This window comes from Eucyclogobius newberryi, unplaced genomic scaffold (assembly GCF_026437365.1).
Source record: "Eucyclogobius newberryi isolate DKJ021-1_F unplaced genomic scaffold, fEucNew1.0.hap1 SCAF_4, whole genome shotgun sequence".
Lineage (NCBI taxonomy): Eukaryota > Metazoa > Chordata > Actinopteri > Gobiiformes > Gobiidae > Eucyclogobius > Eucyclogobius newberryi.
This window is the reverse complement of record NW_027316056.1, coordinates 23,168,065-23,195,418: the sequence shown is the minus strand read 5'-3', so window position 1 is coordinate 23,195,418 and position 27,354 is coordinate 23,168,065. Positions and strand designations below refer to the sequence as shown.

At 39.7% G+C, this 27,354-nt stretch overlaps 2 protein-coding genes across 7 annotated transcripts in view; both read left to right on the top strand.

Annotated features, from left to right (window-relative positions):
- Positions 1-19,287, top strand: part of rhbdl3 (rhomboid, veinlet-like 3 (Drosophila)) — a 38,467-nt gene extending 19,180 nt beyond the window's left edge. For 2 of the 4 annotated variants that reach the window (XM_072463328.1, XM_072463329.1), the window contains 7 exons: positions 6,889-7,041; positions 10,798-11,022; positions 11,710-11,858; positions 13,693-13,805; positions 16,736-16,836; positions 17,411-17,471; positions 17,642-19,287. In XM_072463328.1, coding sequence (XP_072319429.1) covers positions 6,889-7,041; positions 10,798-11,022; positions 11,710-11,858; positions 13,693-13,805; positions 16,736-16,836; positions 17,411-17,471; positions 17,642-17,913 — 1,074 coding nt within the window. In that variant the 3' untranslated portion in view covers positions 17,914-19,287. The remainder of the gene's footprint in view (positions 1-6,888; positions 7,042-10,797; positions 11,023-11,709; positions 11,859-13,692; positions 13,806-16,735; positions 16,837-17,410; positions 17,472-17,641) is intronic. The other 2 variants (XM_072463330.1, XM_072463331.1) reach the window with 1 other exon arrangement.
- Positions 19,288-20,333: 1,046 nt separating this feature from the next.
- Positions 20,334-25,302, top strand: znf207b (zinc finger protein 207, b). 3 transcript variants are annotated; one of them, XM_072463876.1, is made up of 11 exons: positions 20,334-20,513; positions 20,997-21,123; positions 21,695-21,833; positions 21,925-22,095; positions 22,754-22,829; positions 22,906-22,967; positions 23,077-23,210; positions 23,366-23,440; positions 23,853-24,089; positions 24,350-24,494; positions 24,565-25,302. In XM_072463876.1, the coding sequence occupies exons 1-11, from the start codon at positions 20,473-20,475 to the stop codon at positions 24,711-24,713; spliced, it is 1,356 nt and encodes a 451-aa protein (XP_072319977.1). In that variant the 5' UTR covers positions 20,334-20,472; the 3' UTR covers positions 24,714-25,302. The 3 variants fall into 3 exon arrangements, with proteins under 3 accessions (XP_072319977.1, XP_072319980.1, XP_072319979.1); XM_072463879.1 differs by having other exon boundaries at positions 24,350-24,512; positions 24,586-24,710; XM_072463878.1 differs by lacking the exon at positions 23,366-23,440.
- Positions 25,303-27,354: the final 2,052 nt, after the last annotated feature.

Here is a 27,354-nt window from a genome sequence, read left to right as displayed (position 1 = left end):
AAAGTTCACTCTGTCTCGCTTGACTCCACTTGTTGCTCAGTCTGTAGGAGGTGTTGGATAAATTAGTATATTGTCACAGGAGCGAGACCACGATTTATCACCCTCGTGCCCAGCCCAAATTCAAAGTCCATATGACGGTTAGACAACACGTTTCACTAAACAGCAGACAACATGACAATATTTCATCTATTGCTAAACATTTAACCTATTTTTCCCCAATTTGATAATTTGGTTAAGTAAAAAAAACATACTTCCTGGTTGGACATGAGAAGCTGATGTGACGTAGGTAGATGTAATTCAACGACTGTTACCTGGCAACCATACTGAAAACATGAGCCAAAATCAATAGTTATGATTTGACCAATAATGCATAACAACACCTTTATTTTGTTAAAGAAAACCTGGATTGTGCTTTCGTCTGCTTTATTGTTCTAACCTACAACACCTCATAGATAATTATGTTAATTTGCAATATTGATCTAAAAGGACCTCATTTAAAATCAAGTCATCTTACTTCCGGGTAGAAACCGCTGCGCTCTCTGTTTTGCTCCTTTACATTGGTCAATGTTTAAGGAGATAAAATTGCAGAAGGGAGTATGTAAAGAGCAGCGGTGAAGACTTGGACTGTCGGAGCAATTACTCCAATATGCGTGACTCACTCTCAATACAACTTTGAGTGGTTAATGGAAAGGGGACACGGTCTTATTAAAACGTTTATTTTGCTTTGCATTATAGATAAATTGTCCCTTCATTTGGGTTGGAATGTCGCTTAATGATGACATCTTTAACAATTTGTCATCACAAAATCCAACTTAACTGGTGTAAAACTATAATACATATTCACCACAGGAACTATCCCACCAGATTAAGTAATATTCAGAGTAATAATCAGAGAACCTGTCTAAATATTTTGGGTTTTAGGGTGCTCAGATTGACTTTTCACCTGCCCATCATTTGTTCTTCCAATTCAGACGAGCTGCCACTTTCACTTTAAACAAGTCTGTGCAATAAGATGGCACCTCTCTGCCGGGACAGCTGCTGAAGCCCAAACCCCATATATAGCGGGACACATCACATCACAGGGCAACCGCTCTACCCACAATCCTTTGCTCGGCTGATTACCATGAGAAGGTGAGCGTGTGCGTGTGCCTTTGTACCTGTCATGTCGGCGTGCGCGTGAGTGACGGTGGGTGAATACGCTGGTCCCTCCCTCCTCGCTACCGCTCAGCTGTAATTAGCCGCAGACTAACAAGCGTCCGCCTCTTTATTACTACAGCTAATGGCTCTTCATCAAGGGAAAGGCGCTCTCTTTACATCTCACATAAATGAAAGACAAACTGTGGGTTGAATTTAACAATATGAATGTAGGGTGCTGTCAAATTTGAGTTTGTCCATTTGCCTGAAAATGCAGATTTAATATTAATTATTCATTTTTTATTACCTTAAAGGTTGCGGTTGAATCCATGCTTGAAGAGACATGTGTTGTCTAGGTAAATCAATCCAACACTTTCATCACAGCCCAACTCAAATGTGGTGTTTTCTTTCTCTAATAAGCATGTCTACAAATTGCACAAGAATTGTATGCTTTGTAGAAGGAACTGGTATTATTATTATTATTATTATATTATATTATATTATAGTATAGTATAGTATAGTATATTATATTATACTATACTATACTATACTATACTATACTATACTATATTATACTATATTATATTATATTATATTATTTTTTTTCTTCTTCTTCTTCTATTTTTTTTAAATATTTTTTTCTACAAAATAAACCAGAAACGTGTTTTTGGTCTGTAAGGTTTGTATTGACCTACTTTCTTGATTTTTGTATGTCTAGAAATACTATTTTGCTGTGGAAAAGTGGATTAAAGATTGGCAGCTTCGTCACATTCACACGTACGCCTGCATTTTGCTCTTGGAAACAACTGATCTGTCACTGACTTCTTGCAGCCATTCCGGTCACGCTTGTGACAGAGCTGATTAACCACAGTTACGGTTGCCAGTGCTTCAATCTGGAGGATGTTATTGGTGAATTTATTACTTTCAGTTTTCGTCTGGCAACACGTAGTACCTCTGCTCTTATTTTCACCTGCAGCACATGACAACTTGTGATTAGAAAATTACCCTGATGCAGGCAAATGTCTCCAGAGACAGGTCTCAAGCAGTCCTAATTGATGACTCCATGGTCATTATCACCTGAATCAGTGAGACTGTATTAGATTATAGGATGAAATTAGATGAGGATAACCCAGATATAACTCTATAAGGCCAGTGGGTGTGTTCTTAGTACTTATATTTATTAAAATTTAAACTACAATAAACTGTTACAAATTCTAAAACTGTGTCTACTTGTATTTGTTGCAGCGCTCCCTGACAGCCTCATGTCCTGTGCTGAGCTGTCTACGTAATGAGATGTTATTGGGATCCATTTTCTGCTGATGTATTATGGGCACAGTTGTTGTCAGCAGGGCATCTAAGGTTTTTGCCTTTGCCTTGGTTTCCCAAAAATCAATAGGAAGCACTATTTTTATATGAAACTGATACAGATGAAAGGGGCATGTTTTGAGTGCACCACAAAACTCTAGCATTTTCAGACCATTTCAAGTGTTTATGACAGAGCACTGATGTTTGTGGCTTTGCTTTGTTTTTACTGTGTTATGAATTCTCCCGACAAAGTGGTTCTGTGTCAAGTGGAAAAAAACAAAAATAATTAGAAAGGAAGATAGGAAAAAGTTGTACTTTCCTGAACAGTTTCTCAGAACCAGAAACACTTTATTGCTCTTCCTGTTCTTTGGTGATATAGTGCTCCACGGTCCAGGTAAAAGCGTAATCTCCAAGTGCGGAGTGCTTACATAAGCAATATGATAAAATACAAAGTAGTAAATTATACAATTTAGAAATAACAATTAAATAAAAATAAAAATCTTGCAAAAAGCACTGATTAGAAATAAAATGAGTGCAATCCCTACACCGGTACAAAGTTTGCTCTTTTAGTTCACCATTCACAATTCAATCATGACTTTTTTTTGGCTAATTTTAGTAAATCTACAATGGCTTGTCATAATATTTTTCTAAATATTCATTGAGATGATTCAAAAGTTGCTGACCACTAGTCAATAGTGATCTGATGTGTCCTTTTTGATATGTTGGATTGTTTACAATTGTGTCATTTTCAATCCCTCAACATAGAAGACCTTTACCCCAGAACCACATCATGTCATTTGGTTCTAGTGCAAATGCTGCAGCATTCTCCAGCAACACCCCCGTCTGCTTACTCTGCTTTTCTGAATCAATACTTTTTGGTTTCAGCTCATGGTGCAGGCAGTAGAAGGGCAAGGCACGTCGTTTTTTTATTTCTAAAAGTAATGATGTTTTTGACTTACTTTGAAAATAATAAAAAGATCATAGAATTTGGTAAACACATATTGTAATCTCTATTCCCTTTAAATTTTCAGCAATCACCCCGAGGGCTTCATCTGAAGTGGTTTGGCGTTTCCATTTTTCCATTTGTATATTTGATGTTGTCTGGTCCGCATCGTTCCCTCGAGCTAGTGTGGGATTTAACCACACTTCTTAAATATTCAGCTTTATTAAAATGAGGCTGAAGACAAAAGGCCTGGGTATTGTGCCCCCTCCACATTACCATAACTTCACTGCCCGCCTCTCCTCCCCCGGCTGCTGTTTTTTCTTTGGCATTGACTCACTACACTAGTGCATGAAAGCTCTGATCCTTTGTGGGTAAATTAGGTCCGAAACAGGAAATGTGCTTGATACAATCTGATGGATTTATATAACACTCTTTGCCAAACAAGAAAGAAGACAATGTATTTTTTTCAGTCATTGTGCAAACTCCTTAGTTTTGCTCGCAACTTTAGTGATGGTCGAAGGCTTAGTAGTATCTATAGTATTTAGCGTAATAGGTATTTATGCAGTGCACAGTAGATTGCTCAAAAACTATTATGTGTTAAAGTTAGAACAATAAATGAGACACAAGAAATAATGTACATAATCGCAGTTTAGATATCAAATAGTGTTATCACAATTTGTTCAATACTTCAGCCTTTATGTTTTTGGCATCAATATAAATTCTAATAAAGTGTTTTTCTTTAAATATACTGTAATTTTCAGCTCTGTTCGTAGTCATTGTAAAGTGGATCTGGATGATGAAAAAATGTATGGAGAATTGCCCTGGGCTGCGCAATTAATCAAAATTTAATCTAATTCAGTCAAGATCTAACCCTTTCAAATTGTTGTGTTTTTTTTTTTTAATCGAGAGGTCTATTCAGCCAATCCTCTGTCAGTAAAAGTGTGTGGTTTGGAGCAGAGTTTCGACTCATTTAGGAATACTTTAATAGTGTTAAATGGCACTAAATGAAAGTCCTTCTGGTTGACATGAAATTAAGACAGGCATACTTATTTGTTTTTAATGAGAAAAAGTAAATTCAAACAAAACAAATTTATCGATACATTTGAAGAAAAAAAAAAAACAGATTTATTTTTTGCCATTCAGCTCAGCACTAGTGTTGACCCAGTAAGTGACACAGACCTCCCAGTAAAGGAAATCCAGACTAATTGACGGGAGGTGCTGGGTAAACCTTGCATGAAATTCCCAGCAGGAGCTCTTTGTGTGTCTCTTCACTTCGCTCCTGCCAGTGCTTACCCGACTATAGCGGCTGCGGTGTCAAGTTATTAAAGTATAATATGTAACTTTTCATCCTTGGCGGTGACAGACAATGAGATAAGAGGGGTATTTATAGACTTGTGATTTTGTGTTTGTCCACGGACTCTGGAGCGCTTGCTGTGGAGATTTAGGCTGCGAGTGTCTGGGTATATGCAGAAGGTGAGAGGCGAGAGGTGTGTGTGGAGATGTGTGTGGAGATGTGTGTGGAGGTGTGCGTGGAGGTGTGCGTGGAGGTGTGTGTTGAGGTGTGCGTGGAGGTGTGCCTGGAGGTGTGCCTGGAGGTGTGCGTGGAGGTGTGCGTGGAGGTGTTTATGGAGGTGTGTGTGGAGGTGTGCCTGGAGGTGTGCCTGGAGGTGTGCCTGGAGGTGTGTGTGGAGGTGTGCCTGGAGGTGTGTGTGGAGATTTGCCTGGAGGTGTGCCTGGAGGTGTGTGTGGAGGTGTGCCTGGAGGTGTGTGTGGAGATGTGCCTGGAGGTGTGCCTGGAGGTGTGCGTGGAGATGTGCCTGGAGGTGTGCGTGGAGGTGTGCCTGGAGGTGTGCGTGGAGGTGTGTGTGGAGTTGTGCGTGGAGGTGTGTGTGGAGGTGTACATGGAGGTGTACCTGGACGTGTGCGTGGAGGTGTGCCTGGAGGTGTGTGTGGAGGCGTGCCTGGAGGTGTGCCTGGAGGTGTGTGTGGAGGCGTGCCTGGACGTGTGCGTGGAGGTGTGCCTGGAGGTGTGCCTGGAGGTGTGCGTGGAGGTGTGTGTGGAGGTGTACATGGAGGTGTGTGTGGAGGCGTGCCTGGACGTGTGCGTGGAGGTGTGCCTGGAGGTGTGCCTGGAGGTGTGCGTGGAGGTGTGTGTGGAGGTGTACATGGAGGTGTGTGTGGAGGTGTGCCTGGAGGTGTGTGTGGAGGCGTGCCTAGGGTCTTGGTTTGGCTAATCCCTCCTAGAGTACAGAACAAACTGTGTAGATCCAAAAGGTGTTTTTTTTCAGTTGTTTTTGCACTGATTCTTTGGGACACGCTCATCATGTCAACTTACTGGTATTTTGTTTATTAGCCTGAAGTGGTTCATTTTCCTCATCTGAATTTCTTCTACATTTTGGAGTGATTGGGGATACCAGTTTGGAGCACACATTTATGCTAGTTTGTGTTTTCTCTACACATTAGGTAGAGCTGCATGGGCCAGCACGGCGTTTGATTCACCTTTAAAAAGAAAAATTCCGGCACACACAAAACAGATTTTTAAGAAATAAGAGAAGCCCAATAAATCAATCTGTCAATGTTTGTTTGATTAGGATTGACTTGAAAAAGAAATATTGTTTACATTAGTTAACTCTCAAACAGTGGAAATTACAAGAATTTTTGATATTCTCTTGTATAAGCATTATAGATAAACATTCCAGTAACATGCCAAGTCTGTTGTCCCTGTAGAGGGCCGAGCACATAACACCTGCTGCCAGCCGGCTTTACTCAGCTCTTGCCAACACCAGCATATGGCAGCCGCACACGCTATGCACCCTGTATACAGCCACTATATTTGGAACCTGGCTGGCTCTTTTAATTTATGCAAATGTCACATTGTAATGCACGAATTTGCAGTAATTAGACATGCAGTTGTTTACAAGCTCTACATTGCAGTGCTGTTTCATGAAAAACGCTTCTTTTTGGCATGGCTCATCAATCATCCACCTATTTTCTCATAACCAGGAACATGCAAAATGGCTTTCTGTCACAAAGAAATCGATATTTCATAACTTCAATACACACTGAGTGAAGTATTTAAAACATTTCTTTATTTTATTGTTTATAACGTATTAAAGAACAATACAATGTGATCAAATTTCAATAACAATAATTAAAGTTGTACAAAAAATTGCTTTATTAAATCCCAAACATTAACACTAATAAATAGGTTCACTTTTCATGTAAAGTGAGATTTTGTTGTTCATTATCTGTTATTGTACCCTTAAACCAAACACTTCAACCACCTTGTTTTTGCTGTTTGTCATCAGTCCCCCACCACTCTGTGCTGTCCTTGAGTTCATATGGACTAATTAAGTCGTACTAACAATTGAAACAAATAAATGTTTGATATATTTCACTCAAAGCCTTTTAATTGAACTGCTAAAATAACTTAACACCAACATTCTAAAGTAACCTACTGTCAAGACACTCATGTTTTTGCACTGTGTGTGTGTGTTTGACTGCAGTATGACCCGGAGCATTCGGGCTTCATCAGTACGGAGCGGTTCAGGGACCTACTGGCCACTCACAGCTCTGAGATTGACCCTCACAAACTGGAAGTCCTTTTGGCCCTCGCTGATGGCAATGGAAAGATCTGCTACCAAGACTTTGTCAACTTGGTGAGACATTTGAGGGTCAATGCTGCAACATAACGTCTGTTATTTTGGTGATTAGTCTGATCAAACATAAAAGAAAATTTGAATTCATTAAAAATATTTCAGCATTTCATAAACAATTTTATCCACCTCCCTGTAACTGTTGATGAATTTTCCTCGGAACTTTCACCTTGTCCTCCTTTTAGTTGCAGTGTCCATGCTGCTTATAGTCCAAGGTCCCCTCTGAACATCTTTAGCTGTCTTCTAACTTCCCTTTTTGTTCTGCCCCCCTCTGGTCCAAAGGGAGGCTTTATAGCACTGACCTGGGACAGTATATTGTGTTGGGAGGGTGACAGACACTGGAGACGGCGTTGTTGTCTGTGACCGTGACCACATCCACCTGTTTCTCTGACTTGAGCAGTGTCTGATACAGAATGTGACCTGTAAGAAGCTCATTTATCCTCTGATTGTTGATTGGCTGATTTTGTGTCATCTGATAGATTTCAGAACATATTGTACTGGATTTAAGAGAGTGAGGACATTTTCATTATAATTTGGTCAAATGCTAAATTTGAAGAAATTACTGCACAATTACTTTATAAAGTACATTATTTAGGGACATGCAGAGAAGAAAGTGAAACTTTGTGCGTACTTTGTCATCTTGACCTGAGAAAACCTAGATTAAAGCCAATTTGTGGGTAACTGAGAATTATGGAAGCTTTAGTTAACCTGGCTTTGGGAACATACTATATATCTACTTTCCTACCATAATAAACTTAAAAACATTTTCGAGTTCCCGAACTAAATCCAAGGTTTTAGGCCCCAAATTCTTGGAAATATGTCGGTGTAATCCCTCATTCGTCCAGGCGTGTTCCATAGTAGAAAAAGCTTCAGTTGTAGTTGTAAATAGACGTTTCGACTCTCATCCAAGAGTCATTGTCAATGACTCTTGGATGAGAGTCGAAACGTCTATTTTTTCTAACTGAGTCCAGATGTCTACAACTGAAGCTTTTTCTACTTAAAAACATTTTGTTTTATCTAAATTTGAAACGTGACCATGGGCCAGGACTCCCCCGCAAAAGAGATTCTTAATCTAGGTGGCACTTTCCTGGTTAAATAAAGGTCAATGTGACAAATCTGCAGAGAACAACATCTAATCTTGTTGTGCGTCTTGTTGGCTGCATAAACAAAGCTTCAAGGTGAAATGTCTTTTCCTCATTTACTTTCCAGAATAAGGTGGGAGGAATGTCATGAATGTAAATATAATTTAAGTTGCCTTGAAAGTCAAATGTGAGTTGCTTGGAGAGTAAGATCAAAGGCACATAATGCATTTCGGAGAACTAAGAAATCTCCAACAGGTTAATTGACTTTGTCTGGTTGGATTCACATTCTGGTATTTTATTATTCAAATGTCAAATTTCCAAAGGTAAAGCCTATTTTTCTCACTGGTCAACTCACTATTTTGAAAGATATACAAATATCCTTGTAGAAAATGAAAAAAATAAAATAAATAGTATTCTGTCATGTTAATCTAAACTTTCAGCTGTGAAAAAAACATGCACCTTCAATCCCGTATCTTCAGGAGATATACTCTGTAATGACATGAGTGTTAACCACAGACATTTGCAATAGTACCATAAAATCCAAATCCCTCACCAAATATGGAGACTTAAGTTGTGGCAGTGTTCTCCTATATCACGATTATAGTCAGTAACTGCATGACCACAGCTTCATCACAGCAAAGGTTCCAATCACAGCTCCGGGTCCCTCCATCAATCTTCTATATGCACCCTTCACCCTGCTTCCTCTGTTCAAGTTAAGCCTTTTTCTTGTTGCTACGTTCGTATTTGAAGCTTTCTGCCTTTCTATTTTGCTTAGGAGCTCCTCGTACATCACACTCCTGCTGTGCTTATGGCTGTCCTGCGGTGCTGGTAAAAGGTTTACGCCTCCCAAAATAACCCTGAAAATGAAGTTAAAAGTTTTAATGGCAAAGAGAACTTTTGATCTATGAGTAACATGAGACAATTTAAGAAGTATAACATGCAGGTTGCTGATATTATATTACAACGACAGCCACGGCTACTACTACCACAATCACTACTACAATACTGCTGCAATTCCACCATCACTACTACTGCAATTCATGCCAGTACTATAGGAGCAATGGTTTCAATATCTACCTCAGGAGTGAATTACTATTTAGCCACAAAAACACATGTTTTCTATAAAAAGGAGATCAGTCACACTATAATTATTTTTAAGTCTTCCATTGTCGTTGGGTTGCCAATGTCAGCAAACTACACCTACAAACAAAAAACATCTTTTCACACGTCTGAAAGTTATGGATTAAAATGTGTTCTTTAATTATCTTGTGTTTGTGTCTCTCCCGCCTCGCTTCTCATCCCTTGGCTCAGATTGTCTGTGTCATTGATCAAACAGTAAAATTGTTAGTGGCTCGATGCCCATTTGTGCCATTTTCCCCTCCTTTTCCCAAACAGACAGGGTGTCACTTTCCTTTTGTGTAAAACAAAGAGGGAAGGAATTGGAATTGCAGTCAGTTCACACAAAGAAAGCATTGGCTGTTATTGGACGGCGGTTGCTCGGGGAGCACTGTCTGTGTATGTGTGTCTTATTTGTCTGAGGGACTTTATGGGAGCAGTGCAAAAAAAATGACCACGTTGACCATGGTAACCTGTAATCATTTTTCCACAGTTTTGTTGGGCTTGGTACATAAAAGCTGAAATAATTAGCTTTTTCTCAGCAGTCTTCAAATAGTGATTTCTCCACAGACATGGCCTCATTAAATTTAACAAAGCAATATTTTATACAATGCTTTGAGGGGACTGCTGTTTTTATCAGGACATTTATAAAATGTTTAATGCTTAGAAGAAGCAACTTATATTATAATTATGACTATAACTATACTGCTGCTGCTGCATCATTTCTATTGCTACAACTATAAGACTTCATGGGCTGTTTAGACGAAAGGAATGGGATATTCAGTATAAAAGGTGGACATTACAGTTTATTTCGAGTTGGTGTGTTAAACACAGATGCGCCTGTGCTCAGGTGATGCATTAGGGTGTAAAGTTTGGCTCATGAGGTCAGATTGAACAGACAAGCTACTTAGGCTGAGTAGTGGGGGCCATTCCATCTTTGTCAGTACTTAAGCAATACCTGGTTTTAAAATCCACTACACATTAATTATCTATGTCTTAATATAAATCAGGTCTATCTTTAGTACCTTACCCTTTCCTGTATAGTAGTTTTAACGGTAGCCAGACGTGCAAATGAGCTCAGCGAGTTGAATAACTTATTTTTGTCTATGGGGAAAAGTTTGGTTCTAAATACTGTTCATCCTAACAATAGGATATATATATATATAAATCTATAAATCTATTGAAAATTACGAGATGTCTAAACAGTTCTTTGCCCAGCACAACCATTTACTGGCTGGAAGAGCTGGAACCATGCTTTGTACCCGTCTTTGTGAGTCAGAAGAAAACTGGACATAATGCCAACTGTATTTGGGGAATGAATGTTTGTGGACAGAAAGAGGTGAAGTGCAGGGTTTGGTGGTTGCTAGGCGATGGGACAGGCATTCAGTTTTTGTGACAAGGAGAAAGGGTCTGCCTCTGTCAGAGCAGGGGGGGTGTGGTCCAAAAACAGGGATTTAGCAGTCTGCATCACAAAATATACGTACACAGGAGCATCTCACTCCCCAAATCTCAAATATTTTTTATATATGTATCAGTCATATTTTTGTCTGTCTCCTTCCAGATGACCAACAAGCGCTCCAACAGTTTTCGGCGGGCCATCCTTCAGGGTAGCCGGCAGCTGAAGGGATGCAATCTGCGGGACGAGGTGGGGCTGGGACTGTCCCAGAGGCTGGTACGACACATCGCCTATGAAACTCTGCCGCGAGAAGTGGACCGCAAGTGGTACTTCGACAGCTACACCTACTGCCCCCCGCCCTGGCTCATACTGGCCATCACCATAGCAGAGGTCAGTTTATTTACTTTTAGTTCACTGTAAATTAGTTAATCATAATTGAGATGAAAAAAATCTCCCTTTGTATCATTCCTTTCTTCTCAGGATTTTTTTAGATGATATACTGATTTAAAACAGAACAAATAATTAATGTAAGGTGCAGGAAACAGGAAAGACGCACAGGGTATTTAAGATTGACCGGTAAACATACATATGTTACTATTTTGCATTTTGTTCATTGTAAACTGCTCTTGATATGTCTCAAGTGATGCCATTAACTATATATAGTATTGTATATATATAGTAGAGTAAAACACAAACACATAACTAAAATACAAGCAAACAGACAATAGCCATTTGTTTCTGAGATTAAATCATATAAAAACCCATTGCTCCGTTTTAGCTTTTTGATGACTTCCTTTCTTTTGTTTAATTCATATATGTTTACATTATCTTGTGGTCAGTTTCAAACCAGCCTTGCTATGTAATAAAAATGTCATCACACATATTGCCTTCATTACAAAATTTGTTATCTATCAATCATATTAATTATGATTGATGGATAACACATTTTGCAATTAAGGCAATTTCTACATGATGGCCCAATTCACCAATCACTCTCAAAACAAACATATTACAGGATTTTAAAATGACCTTGATATTTGTTGATTTAGTGCTTTGATTGTGTGCTTGCGTTGGCAGGTAGCAGTCTTCATGTATTACGGGTTCAAGTTGGACCGTCTGGTGCTGCAAGTGTCTAGTCCGTCCTTCCTCAAGAGTCCTTTACCGTACCATCCTCAGCTGAGAGCGCAGGCCTGGAGGTACCTCAGCTACATCTTCATGCACACAGGGTAAGTCTTAATATGTCCTCTGTCTACATACTGTATGATCCACTTTATGTTCAGTTCAACAAAACAGGTTTTCATAGCTCAATATGGTTTAGGGGCATTTGTTTAAAGTGGGAAATTGAGGGTTACTTAAGTAAACAATCTTATAACCACTAGTAATGGGATTGCAGGCTTTTATTAGTTCCATTAAAGTACACCTTAATTAATGTGTTTGGATTATGCTTCTTTTTTCTTATCATGGTTTACTTTTGGATCATTGTATCGATGGTAAAATGGCCTGTAATATTATCATTTATCAATGTGTTTTTTTGGGTAGCGCCCTAAGTCAACACCGCTGTGCCTGGATACAAAATCAATATGTAAAAATAAATTATGTCAGATAGTCAGTAATCATAGCCCGGTGTGTTGTTCCAGGGAACTATTAAATTTGTAATTTAATTAGTGCGAGCCGGAGGTGAGCAGATGCCGCTGAATAGAAAAGAAGGATGGATTTAGGTGTTTAACATACATTGATTGTGTTGGAGAATAATAAATACTTGCCTCGAGTGAAAAATCTCTAAATGCTAGCCATTGTGCCCGTTTTTTCTTGTGCTAAGACTGTAAATGGTCGAGAAGGGCATGAAGCTAAGATAAGTCAAATATGCCTCTATAATAATATATCTATATCATGCCTCATTTATTATGTAAATCACTGCACAACACATCATCGTTTGCAGTAAAAAAGAAAAGTAAATGGGAAGTAGTTCAGAAGGTAATATTTTAGCTTTAAGTAAGTTATTTTCCACAGATGATTGACAGCTGGGGCTTTAAATGCACTCTCCCTATGAGTGCTCAATAATAGTATATATTTACAGTAGAGTTCAGTGTGAGTGATGTACCGTAAGGCTTACAAACTGAAGCTGCTCAATTCTCTTCACACACACACACACACACACACACACACACGCACGCCCGCCCGCACGCACGCACACACACACACACACACACACACACACACACACACACACACACACAAAGCATCTAATCCTGTCAACAGCATAACACTGCAGTGACTCCAACCCAATTCTCCCCACCAAATCTAAGTATGCTGGATTTATTCTGCAAAACTGTGACATGAAGAGCTGCATAGTAAAAACGTTCCAAAAATCTTTTCTTAAAATCCTAATTTTGTGTTGCTGTTGTTATCTAAAATGGCTTTTGGATTTTATACAGGTCTCTGACCTGGTCAATAAACCATATGGTTGTCTAATGTCACGGCCTATTGGACTTTTGCTGTATTTTAACATTTGCAACAATGAATGAACAATGTATGTGTTTAACTCTATACATTTCCATTTTCTTGTAGAACAATTTAAGGATTTCTTTCAATCTAGTATTATATATATAATATATTATTTGCTACATAATATTAGATAAATCAATATATATTTTTTCTTCACCAAACTAATGTGAAGTTTGTTATAGGCCATTTTGCGAAGACTTGTGTCATCTTGTGCTGTGATGTACCATTGAGAAAGAGAGGACTTTCAAATTCTGAAGGACACTGTTTTTGTGCCTGTAATGATCAGAATCTATGAGGGGAATTGGGTACATTTGCAGTGGTCTTTAATCTTGTATTTTTCTGCCTTTATTGCTTGTGTTTGGGTGCATTGAAGAGTGCGGGGACACTGGGTGTGGTCTGATGGAGGTGCAGGTCTTTCTGAATGTGTGTACATGCAAGATGAAAACCAATTTAAGTGAACTGGGAAAAATCTGACTGGATTGTAATCAAAACTCAATCCACATGGCTTTAAATAATAATAGGCCATCACTTTTAAAATTAATTTATTTTTTGCAGGATTGAGCACCTAAGTCTGAACATGGCTATGCAGCTCTTGGTCGGGGTCCCTCTGGAGATGGTCCACGGAGCCGCGAGAATCGGGCTGGTCTATGTGTGTGGTGTGTTAGCAGGTGGGCTGTCTCACACACGCACACACACACACACACACACACACACACACACATTCATATACATATTCATGATCCACTTATCCTCCACTCTGCATAGGGCACTCCCCCACCTACACGCTCAATTCAAATGCCGCGTAGGCCAATGGAATGGACCGTTGTTCTCTCTGCCTGTTGTTATCATGCATTCACAATCTTGTCCAAGCAGAATGTGAGTCTGTTCAATGGTAAAATGTGGCGTGTGTGCAATTGTTGAGGCAGATGGCTGAGCGCTGGTGTCTCTGATTGCAGTCATGGTGAAATGGGGGTTGTCAATAGCACATCAAAGCCCCTACATGTTTCTTCACTCAGGGAAAAACACATAAAAGGATACAAAATAAAAGTCTTTCTCTTGTGTTATAGGTGTAACTGTATGTCCTGAGTCAAAGGGCAAAAGCGAAATGATTTAATCCACAAATTTTAAAACTGAAACTAATATTTTGCCAATTACAGATTCTCCCACAATGTTACAAAAATGTGAACGTTACAACCAAGATCTAGAATAAATTGTAGTTGTGATCAGAGCATCTAATAATTAATGTTGCTTATGCCAAAGACAAGTGCATCAAGGGAGTAATGAAAGCAAAACTGTCTATTACTATATGTGTCGGATACATAAACCCCAGGTAGACAAGCAGTGATCTGTAGCGTTAATCCCATTGTAAACTAATGTGTTAAAAATCACCCACACACAGTGTATAGATGCGCTCAGACAGACACGCACCCGGACGCCTCACACTTTAATTAGTTATCGACCACTGGAGCCGGAGCAAAGACATGCCCTGTTGTCGCCCCTCATGTTTGGATTTGTCGTGTCTTCTTCAAATATTGGTGGAGGACACAAGTCAAAGTCAACTTAGTACATACGTGTACATATATTTTGAGTTGGATGCAGCGAGTGACAAGTCTTTAAGCCTATTCTCTGCTTCTCTCATACCGACTTACTTATTTAACATCCATAAATCTTTTGTGTTCCTCTAGACCTTCTACCATTTTCTGGCGTGTTGGTTGATTATCTCATTAAAAAAAGTAATTGATTTGGAATACATTTTAATGAAAAGTCAGTAATAGAAATAGATGAATTAGTTGCGACATGTGATGACCAAGCATGTCTGTGAAGGAAAAATGTTTGGACTGGATAGAAAGAAGGCTCAATAGATTAAGCATTTACCTCTGAACTAAAAGATCTTAAATAGTTAGGACTATAGTGTACAGGGAATGGTTTCTATTGTTTCACACTGTCGGATGAGTCCTTTTCTCCTTTCCAATCTCAAGAAACCAGACGTGAAAATCATAAAATTATCTGGTAGTCGGGCTCAGCTGTTATACAAAGGAGTTAGGGCAAAGTTCAAAGGTCAAGTAATGATTCAAGGACAGTCAAAGATCCCAAAGGCTTGCTGGACTTAAACGTATACAATGGAAATGTTGGGGGGATAAGTGTGTACACAAAACTAAATAAAGTGCTTCCATCATGAGTAGTGATATGTATTATTATTGCCATTACGTTCCTCATCCTCCATCTGCTGTTCGGACGATAAATGAGCTGTCACTTTGTGGAAAAACTGCCGGCCTCAGAGGAAAAGCACTAGCTGTTTCCAAAGCTGGTATACTTTTTAGTGAGGGTTCATAAAGCACCTCAGTAATTTTATTCATATAGGGTAACATGTATTTTATAACATTGTAAAGATTAGTTATAGTTATAGTCTTGTTGTTAATAGGAAAAGAACCATCTAATATGGCCCCGTAACTATGGTGTTGTGAAATTTAAATCCTTATGCCATCATTGGAATCATTTATGTATTTAAAGGTCCCATAACATGCAAAATCGACTTTTCAGAGCTTTTAACCTTCTTACATTGCTATTTGTGCTTCATATATGTACCCAGAGTGTTTTTTTGATTGATTCCCGCAGTGTTTAGCTATAGTACAGACTATTTCCTTTCCGCGAATCTCCAAACTGACGGGCGGTGGGTGCAAGACTGCATCATACCCACAGGCACGCGTCATCATCCCCCCTCCCGCCTGCCGCCTCCCGCCCCCTTCCCCCCAGCTCCGCGCTGGCTCCAGGCTCGTCTCACCATACAAGCCCCGGAGTTTTTCTGCTTCGATTTACGACGAAACACGGCTCAAAGAGGCCCAAAACTTCATTAATGATATCGCACTCTTTATTATTATCACAATGGTGAAGGTTTATGTGGCAGTTGATGCAGCAGGAAAATAAACGAAGAGAAGTTCTATCTGATACCAAAAAAACAGGAAATAAGAGCGCGATGGACATAAGACTTTTATATATATATATATAGATCTATATATATATATATATCTGTTCTGCGCACGATGTAGAATAAACACCAGATTTATTTAGTCTCAAAGTAGTGTTGATCTGAAGTTCTATCGTTTCTCACTCAGTCGCGCTGCAGGAGCGGCGCAGCGCGGAGCAGACAGCTGTGGGGCACACACTACGTCACGGGTGGGCGGGGCACACACACGCTCTGAGACTACGTCACGGGTTGGGCGGAGGAGCCAGATCGCTCTTCGCAAGGGTGGGGGCGAATATCAAACCAAGCCGTTTGCATTTCCGGGTTGGTGAGGGGGTCCAAGGTCTGGGTGATATTTCTTAACTATTATGTTAGAGGTGTTGCACAACCCTTATTATTATCAATTATACACTTAGGATAGACTACGAAACGTGAAAAAAGCATGTTATGGCACCTTTAAGATCAATGTGTTATGACTTGCCGAGAAAAGGAGGTTCTTATCCAACCACACTGTAAGCAGGATAATATTGAGTCTCGCCGTCACAAAGTCTTCAGAGTGCCATTAACCATTGCCAAGCTCATTTCGGTGTGTTTTTTTGGACATTATGAATATCAAAAACGTCTTCATCTCTTCAGGGTCCCTGGCCGTGTCTGTCACCGATATGACTGCTCCAGTGGTTGGTTCATCTGGTGGAGTGTATGCTCTTGTGTCGGCACACCTGGCTAATGTGGTCATGGTAAGCTTTAATATTTTACTACAAAGTACAAGGAGCTGGAAATTGAAGTCAGCCTTATGTGGAGCACAAAACTTGACTAAGGAATCTGTTAGGGACCACCACATACATCACTGAGAAGAAACTGATAATAATCATAATCATAATATACATAAATCTTATTTCACGTGCCTTTCAAAATGCAATATACATTACAGTTAGAAAAAGGTACATGCAACGGATGCCAGTGTTCTTCTATTCACCATTGTGTGCATCGAGTGCTCAAGGTGATCTATTGTGTGGAGATAAGCTCGGTTATTATATACCTCTCCACAACCCCCACAATAATCTGCAGGTCGAGATAGAAATGGCCTGCCCTCTCAGTTCAAATCACATTATTTCTCCCAGACAGAGGAGATTAGGGGTCAGGGTGTATCTGAAGACGTGGAAATTGACATGAATTGAGGCACGCGGCGACCATGTCATGTCAGAGGACTTTGTGTATCCAGATGAAACGTGACCTTGCACAAGTTGTCCCGTTCTTTGTATCTGAATGTATAATATGTCGTTTTTTATTCTGTGTCCTCTTTCTCATTAGAACTGGTCGGGAATGAAGTGTCAGTTCAAGTTATTCCGCATGGCCATGGCTCTTGTTTGCAGTAAGTTAAGACAGATAATAAATATACATGTGGCCGTTCCAACACAATCCGTTTGTGCTACTTATATAACCCAATACCCCAATCATGCATGCATATTCACACAGGCAAGGTGAGGAAAGAATCACAGGTTCAATGCATCTAATCATTTAACTCCTCTGTTCTGTTTGCAGTGAGCGTTGAGTTTGGTCGGGCTGTGTGGCTCCGGTTTTACCCCCCAGCTTTCCCTCCATGTCCCAACCCGAGCTTCGTGGCCCACCTGGGAGGCGTGGTTGTGGGTTTGACTCTGGGCGTGGTTGTCCTCCACAATTATGAACAAAAACTCCAGGAGCAGTCCCTGTTCTGGATCTTCTTCTGTGTCTACACCTTGTTTGTGTTATGTGCTGTTTTCTGGAATATATTTGCGTACAGCTTGCTCGACGTCCGGCTCCCCCCACCACCGTGACTTATGGCAGAGGGGCTGAAAGTGACTATTTGTAGCACTGGTATATCAATCAAAGCGAAAATCATGTCTTAACAGTGTACTGACAAATACGCTGGCCACATTATTCAGTACATATGTTTTATGCTTTCAAATGTAAAAAATATAATTACCAAATGCTGAAACATTATTTAGTCATGGAAAGAACACTAAATTCAAATATACTATGTCTCTATTCCAGTGTATTGTCCAGACAGTCTTTCTATCTTGACTGTGGTTTTACCTAGTGATCTGTTAATTTGCCTCTTGCAATTAGTAGAAGTGTTTTACAGTATGCGTTGCGTACTGTGTCACAATGTGGCCAGAAATTGTATACGTTCAGAGGCCTTGGATCTCCTCATAATCTCTTCTGCCTCGTCATGCACAACCCAGCGGTGCCTATAAATTATGTCAGCACACTTGCCTTTTGTGTGGGGTAACTCAAGCACAGCCCTGCAATATGTTGATTCACTTACATCGTTATGTCTTAGAAGCTTGTGATTTGTCGCAAATCTGAAGAAATTCTTAACCTCTGGTAATAGCTGGAACTTTTACAGCACAGATCTTGTTCTAAATATGCGGTGTTGGCATTGCATTGTGCGCTATGAGTAACTTTGATACTATATTGTGTGTAGTTTACCATTCATGTTGCAAATTGGTAGGCTATTTGGCACAAACTTACAAAAGGTTTCCAATTTAATTCATTCATGGAAGGTGCGGTGTTTATATTATGGTGTGTAGTATGTTAAAGTGCCATTCCATTAGCTTTTAAACTAATGCCAAAAGACTGACTCAAGCACTTCGGAGCTAATGTAAGCTTTTTAACTGTTTACGGTGGAATGTAGTCAAGAGACCTGTATCATCAAAGAAGAATTCTGTTGAAAATTTGTATTGACTTAATTTGTCTTAATGTACTGTGGCACACACCTCTCCCCTTATGTCCCTGTTTAAAAGATAAGTTTGTACTAAATCAATGCTCCCTCATTAGGCAGTGTCACAACTTAAACTGCTATTTGATTGAAAATTCAGACAGAAAATTAACCCTTCTTTCATCAGTAATTATTAAAGTGTGCTGTTGGCTACTCAATTATAGGCTACTGACATAATGCTTGCACTTTACAAGCTTTTATCTGAGATAGAAATGAAATGTTATTGATTATACTATTTTACTTTATATTGTGCATATTCTTCATTGTGAACAATTTGTTTTTGTCCTATTTAAAGTTTGAGAGACTGTGTGTGGATGGGTCTCTTTTAAGGGCAAGTCGGCTCTCCTAACTCATTGTGGGGATTATATTAATGTTTTGTAGATTCCATACGTACTGAAGTACATTAAAACTGTTTTATACATAAATGTAATGCTGAGTGGTTATTTCATATTGTGCATGCTTATGCTTGTGCTTATAAGCTCTATAGTTACTTCCAGAGCCACACGGGCTTCCACCAGAGGCCAATGTGTCATACCTGTAATGCAATAAATGAGTGGAACAATATTTCTACTGAACTAGAACGTCAAACAAACTATTCTACATTCTCTGTAGAACCTAAAAAGTGGCTTTGGAACAATCAAACTTGTCAACATTAACAATTTAACATTCTCCCCCTTATAATAAGTCTAATGTAGCATTTTGTTAACTGTTTTATGACATGAACGCCACATGCTGCGGAAATGTGTGTGATATGTAAATATGTAGCAGTACCTGACCTACTCAGGTATACTCCTTATTCACATTGTCCCTTCAAATAAAGACTAAACTAAACTAGCCACAAAATGATTGGTGCTCTGAGAAGTGTAAACTGGATCTTTAGGTAAAAGGCTCTTGCCAGAGCATGAATATAGGGGAAAGTCAATGAGTTAGCCAAAGGCCAATATTAAGCTTGGCTAAATAAATATCCTGGGGCATAGGGTGCAAATGCAATTTTGGCTGACAAATTCTTGAATTTGAAAGTATTTTAAAAGACTTTTGAAAAGGGGAGTTATTTCAGAATTAATTGTACAAAACTCCTTTGATCAACTGTCACATATCTCTTATGCATGTAAACACACATCAGATCATTATTCGATTGACTAATTTGGTTATCATAATCATAATTATCATGATAATAGGATTTTTACTGGCCACAAAGTACACACTGTCGAAAACACTGCAATGACGCCATCCAGCGGTCATACCTTAGTATTCCAGACTGGTTAGTGAAAGTTATAAAATCCATATTGATTTGTTACCCTAGTTATAAATTATAATCCTGCTAGTATGTGAATGTGTGAGAGCTAAAAAAAAAAGCACACAAATCGTCCCGCCTACATTATAGCTTTACCTCCTTTATCTCCTGTGCTCTACGCATGGATGTGTTTGCTTTTATGTAGCGCTTGTTCTCGGACGTGATGTAATCTCGCGATATTTCCTCACTTCCTACAACGGTCTTTGAGCCAAGCGCCATTTTCGGCCTCGTCACGGCCCTGGATAAAAGCATGCCATTATCAAACAGATAATAAGGCCGATATTTGCACTTCTAATAACTCGTGTCAGTGTTTGTTGAAAGATGGGACGTAAGAAGAAGAAGCAGATGAAGCCATGGTGCTGGTATCCTTTCAGACTCAGTTGTTGTTTACTGTAGTGGCAAATGTTCGCGTCGCCAACTCGAGGCCTGTGTGTTTGGATGCTAACTTTTCTACGCTAAACGGGAAATAAACCTTTACTCGCTGTAAACTGTTTGAAAGTGTGTGTACTCAAGTTGGATATATGTCCGGGTAGAGCATCCATCTGTGAAACTGCTTTTTGTCGTGGTGACTGATTGTTTTTCCTACCCGCTAGCTTAAGGTTTACGGGGCTAATGCTAACATTTGTCGCTTATGGCAAAGGCCTAAATTGTTTTGTAGCTATTTGACCGCAATTTCAATTAAAATATTCAAGGCAACATAACGTTATATTGTATGTATATTTTTTCACAATTGGTCTTAATTTAGCCTATATTTAGGATATCTGTTGTTTTCTATTATCAATCATATCAAGTGCATGTCAGCGTTTTTGGTGTTTCATGTATCGGCCCTTAACTATCTTCCTAAGGTATTGTAATCGAGACTTCGATGATGAAAAGATTCTTATTCAGCATCAAAAGGCTAAGCATTTTAAATGTCACATCTGCCACAAGAAACTGTACACTGGCCCTGGTTTAGCCATCCACTGTATGCAAGTAAGTGTTTTTGTATTAATTAACTTAAATTTAACCATGTAAGAACCCATTTAGATTGAGACTGCTGTGTGACACTTGAGCGGTTGAAACAAAAATGGAACGTGTCTTTTGAGCCATTATTAGCTTTTTACCATTTAGATCAAATGTTTGAGTTTTATGAAATGCAACAAGAATACTTCCATGCATGCTGACAGGCGTGAGCACTGGGTCACATACACGGTCTGACTCCTGGCTTTTACATAGTGTTTTACGTATCATTCCACACAATTTTGCATTATTTCAATTTATTATTTGTTCGTTGTTCCCACATTTCCACTGTGACCTAACCAAAAGCCACAAATCACCCATCTAGCTCCAGATTTCCATACCTTGATCAAAATGTCCACCTGCTGAGGACCTTAGCCTCTTCTGTATCAAAAACAAGACCTGTGAAAGTCAGCCACATTCTGATAAATTCTTCAATTGTATTGTGCAATGTAACAAATAAAACTTTATTATGTAGCGTAATGACGACAATAAAGCCTTAAATAAAAGGACAGAATTATGATTAAATGGGTTGAATGTGTTTCAGGTTCACAAGGAGACAATTGATAGTGTTCCAAATGCAATTCCGGGACGAACTGACATTGAGCTGGAGATCTACGGCATGGAAGGAATACCGGAGAAAGATATGCAGGAAAGACGACGGACGTTAGAACAAAAATCTCAAGGTCTCATTGCATGCCCTGATATCATCTTTTTCTTTACATTATTATTACACTATTATTGTCACTTATATCGGCTTGTACGTTTGTTTTTAAGAAAGTCAAAAAAGGAAAAATCAGGATGACTCTGATGACGACGATGATGATGATGAGCCTGGACCTTCAGCTCAACCTCCTGTTCAACCTCAGGCTGCCTACGTTGCGCCCATGGCCCAGCCTGGAATGCCTGTAGCTGGGGCACCAGGGTTACCTCCTGGAGGATACCAAGGCAAGAAATTAGTCGTTTTAGCAAAGACCTAGCCCTGCCGCTTTTCCCATGCTTTGAACCCTGCGGCCTTTAAAACAATGCGGCTAATTTATAGATTTTTACTGTCCGTCGGGGGCACTAGCAGGAAGCGCAAGTCTCTCACACACTAAAAGATGTCGGTGGAAGCACTGTTCATGGTCTTCAGATGTGTTCTCTGTATGTTAAACTTCAAAATGCTGATTTATATTACAATCAGAAATTGGTCTAGACTAAAGATAACCCAAGCAGCATTACCGTAGGCCATCCGTATGTGTAAATATGTCATGTTACAATTTGGGCACCGGTGGCGTGCAGTCTGTATGTGTACAACTTATTTTTTCTTTGTAAGTGCTGTTTATATTCAGGAGTGCTCTATTCCCCAAAAAATACAGTAATCTTTTGATCCACTCCCAAATCTTCTGCTACCTCACTCTATTTGTTCTCCTTTCTGCTGTTGTCCCATATTTTATAACATGAACAATGAGATGACGTGCAAATTTTGTTCAACTAGGACACCATTGACCGATTAATCAACTAAATGGTTATGACCTACTGCCTTAAGTTAATTGGTTAACCAGGGTGTTCCCTTAGACACACCATTGCATTGCACAATCCAAAATGTTTTATTTTTTTGTTGCAGGAATGCCTCCTATGATGCCAGGTGTTCCTCCAATGATGCATGGCATGCCTCATGGAATGCATGGGATGCCACCAGGGTATGAAGTCCTCAGTAAAACTGTGCCTGTCAAAACAGTTTACAGATTGCTAAGTGTGTTGTTTTGTATTTTCCAGCATGATACCAATGGGTGGAATGATGCCTCCCATGATGCCTGGGATGCCCGGAATACCTCCAGGTTAGTACACTATAGATTTTTTTTAGTAACAGTAAACTGGTGGCAGGTTATCCTGAAATGAGACAATGATCCCTTTGTCATATATGTGTCTTCTGTTTGTGATCCGCAGGAATGCCTCCTCACATGGCTCCACGGCCTGGGATGCCTCACATGACTCAAGCTCCCACAGGAGCGATCCAGATTCGACCATCTTCAGCAGCACAACCTGCTGTCTCTAAGCCTTTGTTTCCCAGTGCAGCTCAGGTAAAAAAAATCCAAGACTAGTGAACACATTTCCTTCTGAAGAAATACGAGATCTTGCCTGCAGTTTGCTGCCAGTAAACTAAGTGGTGTGAAAGGGTTAGTTTTAATATAGACATTTGTGTCATCGCTGTGATCTCCTCTCTACCATGCTGCAGATGGGCTCTGGAGCTTCATCTCCTGCAGACGTTCAGTCTGCCTCCTCCCAGCCATCCTTTCCTAACACGCCTCAAGTACGCTCCCAGACTTGGAACTGTGGCAGCTGCATGTTGCTTATTTAAAGCCTGTAATCCTTGAGTTTTGCCCAAAAGAGTATTTGGGTTGGGGAAGAGCAGCTATTTCATCTATACACAATATTAGATTGCATGTGCTTTTTTAATACAATAGGCCGTTCATTGTGTCTCAATTACTGTAGCATTATTCTGTTTCGTGAATCTTGCCTTTTGAAATAATCTTCGATGTAAAATGGTGTTTAATTTGAGGACACAAGAATGAAAGACTTTGCTATTCCAGAACATTAATGATCAAGCTCAGTGAAAACAAGACTGGTTTTGTAATGGTGTCTTTCATTCTTGTCTGCTATATGTTAATAACTTGTATAGTTTAACCAACATGTTGGCTAAGTGCAGTTCCTTCTTTGAACAGGCCCAGCAAAATGCATCAGGAGTTGCTGCTTCCACAGCAGCCTCATCTGACCCTCCCAAAGCAACATTCCCCGCCTATACTCAGCCCTCTGTCTCTGCCTCCTCTTCCACTTCTGCTTCTAATCCCTCTAGCAGCACTGTGGCCAAACCCCCGGCCACAGTGACTAGTAAACCTGCCACACTAACTACCACGAGTGCAACTAGTAAGTTGATCCACCCTGATGAGGATATCTCACTGGTAAGTCGCTTTAGCTTTTGTTTTTCTCTTTTCACAGTAAGTAATGAATGCTATACAGTTGGTTATAATATGCTATAATGGAAGAATGACACTTGAAATGATAAATTTTGACATGTTTATGTAACAAATTATTCTTGTTCAACTCCTAGTTTATTTGAAGGATAGTTAACAATACAGTGCCTTGTATCCCTGCTAATGTTGTATCTGTGCGTCTCATGTTTAATTTGTCTAAAGACTGTCTATAATGTGTTTCTGAACAGGAAGAAATGAGGGCACAGTTGCCCCGTTATCAGCGCCTCGTCCCCAGAGTGGGACAGGTCCATGCTGCTGCAGCAACAGTGGGTGGCATGATTCCCCCACAACAAGGAATACCCCAGCAGCCCGGAATGAGGCATCCCATGCATGGCAAGTTGTGAACCTAATCTTTAGTAGTAAATGTGGCGTCAACATGTCTAATGTGTTGTTTTTCCGACAGGTCAGTACGGTGCTCCTCCACAGGCCATGCCTGGCTACATGGCTGGTGGGATGCCTCCATATGGGCAGGGTCCTATGGTTCCCCCTTATCAGGGGGGCCCTCCCTTAGGCATGAGGCCACCTGTCATGTCACCAGCTGGACGCTACTGAAGCTTCAAAGCTGCCGTCACATTAGGTTTGAGGCTAACACCTTTTCTCATCCTAGTGCTCTTTTCAACAGTAGCTGCACGCAACCAGCTGTGAGCTCTGTGGTGGTGAACTATTAGACACATGGACATTTAATGCAACATTATAAAACACCACACAAGATTCTCTCTGTTGCTTATGTGTAAGGATGTATTTTCCCCTATAGGTTCCACTCAGGTTTATAGAAATGTGTGTTAAAACGATTTCATATTACCTTTTTGAAGCTGCTGGAGTAACATGAGCGTACCCATCTTCTTACAAAGGCAAGTTTCTCATGTAAACATTTGGATCTTTCTTTTTTTTTTGTTTGGTAGATATTGAGGCCCTCACAGCACATTTAGGTGCTGTTGGACTTGCGTCCCCAACTTTGGTTGGTGAGGGTCTCAGTGGTAAAGATGATTCCTGATTAGTGTTACAAATCCATGACTCATCAGTCTCTAGCTTTATTTTTGTTTCAGGTTTGTTTTTAACTATCTTGGTTAAAAGGGTACATGTATTCATCCTTTGTAATGTTTTATGAATCTGTTGTAATAAAATCCATCTTGAAATCCAATGCTGGTTTGTCCTGACCTACGAAGGTGAGTCATGAAGGTTAGTACTGGTGTTATAATGGGGCATCAGATATATTTAAACTGGTATTTCATCACACAAGTTTGCCATCATCAAAATCGGGAAATCCACCACATATATCAACGTCTTAAAAATGGCTGCGTTTTGTAAAGTAAAAGTCAAAAATGTTTAGTGGTTATGCAGGCTGAATCTAAATAGTTCTTTATTTTGCTCATTTGTCAAAAATGAGGCCAGTACATTTATTTATCTTGCAGGGGAAAAAATTAACTGTCGAATGCCAGCTGTCACATACTTTATTTAGCACCCCCGATCATCCATGTACAGTATGTTGTGGATTTCCTATACAACTACAGAACTTTTGTGCAACAGCATTAAGTGCAATTCACTGCATCAAGACACTTGTTGCTTCCATTTAAGACATTTAAAATCCCTGAAATTAGGTTTACTTTAAAGGAGTAAATTGTTTATGGGCCCCGTGAGCCCTGTCTCGCATCATAGGGGACTGGGATATATCCTCAGTTAAACATATCATTGATATGTATTTGTTTTTGTCTGTAGCCCTTCCATCAGCTTATGAGCCTTTAAATCTACTGGGCTGCCATGACAGGTCAGTTAAACCCAGTAAGTACCTGCTATTCATTGTTCTAGTTTTTCTCACTGAATGTCCTGCGCTTCATGTGTATTGAAGCAGGAAATGTGTTTTAGTGACAGATGTCCACTGTATATCAATCCAATGAAGTTAAAGGTGCACAATAGCATCTGGTGCAGGTCTGCCACTTGCCTGCCTCCATGGAGATGTAATTGTTTTGCCTTGAATGTTCTACAGTATGGCATCTATCTCCATGGAGATGCGCAGGTGGGGCCATCTGGTGAAGTTATAGGTCAGATCTGTTGTAAGGGGAGCCTGCTCATAGTAAGAACGCATGTTTTCCAATGTATTTTACACTAACACCTGGAATGAAGCTTTAATGCCATACTGTGGGTCATTCCAGGCAAAGTTTGCGACATCGCTATGGGGACAAGCAGGTAGTGGACTCTATCAAAAGTTAGTTAGTGCACCTTTTTAAACTGGTAAGTAACCAGTGAAGTCTGATTTATACCGGCCTAAAACGGCAATTGGTATAAAGGCAATATGAAGATGGAGAATGGTATTTTTGTTGTAATTATGTCATGTGTACATGCATTTGTACAAACATTTTACCAACCTTGTAAAAAGTGTCCTCCAATAAACTGCTGTACTGTACTTGATTTGTTGTTCTCCCATTTGTTCTTGAAAACCACTAAACAATATTTAGCTTGATAGTTTATTTCAAATTCAGAGACCATAAAGTAATTTTTCCTTTTCCAGTTCAACACGCATTTCAATCATTAAAGGGTGAGTTACTCTACAGGTTTATACTAGTGGCAACTTGATGCAGCACATAAAGTAACAAACTCAAGATTAACTCAATTTTGTGTCATTAATACACAGCCAGTCATCTAAACGTCTAAATGTGTTTTAATTGAACGGTTTGTTGACAGGTGTCAAATAAAGCTAGTGTGTTCTAATTGTAGTTGAAGCGGCCAATGTATGCAGTTTATTAGGTTGTACATTTTAGCCATTACACATTCAGTAGCCCACAACAAAGCACCATTAAATCACTCTTTAAACCTAAAGAGTACATGTAGATTTTAGTTGAATGCACAAATAACACAATTAAATAGTAGCTTATATTTTAACGTACAGATTCAAGGCCTGTGTCCCAAAAATATAACCTAGGATAAAGTAAGGCATGCATAAAAATTGAAGTGTTTCTAATTAAAATAAACTTGGACTAAATACTTAAATTTAATAAATACACAAACTTTACAGTGGTCAGAACAATAGTGCAAATGGTTGACATATTAAAGTGACAGGTGTCAAGTGTTCATGAGTCCAACTGTAGAGGGAAAGAAACTCTAGGTTCTGGTCTTGGTGGTCCGTGTCCAGGAGAAGGGTCAGCTGTGATCCGACCTGGGCTGGGGTTGAACTCCAGGTTGATGCACCAGGACCACC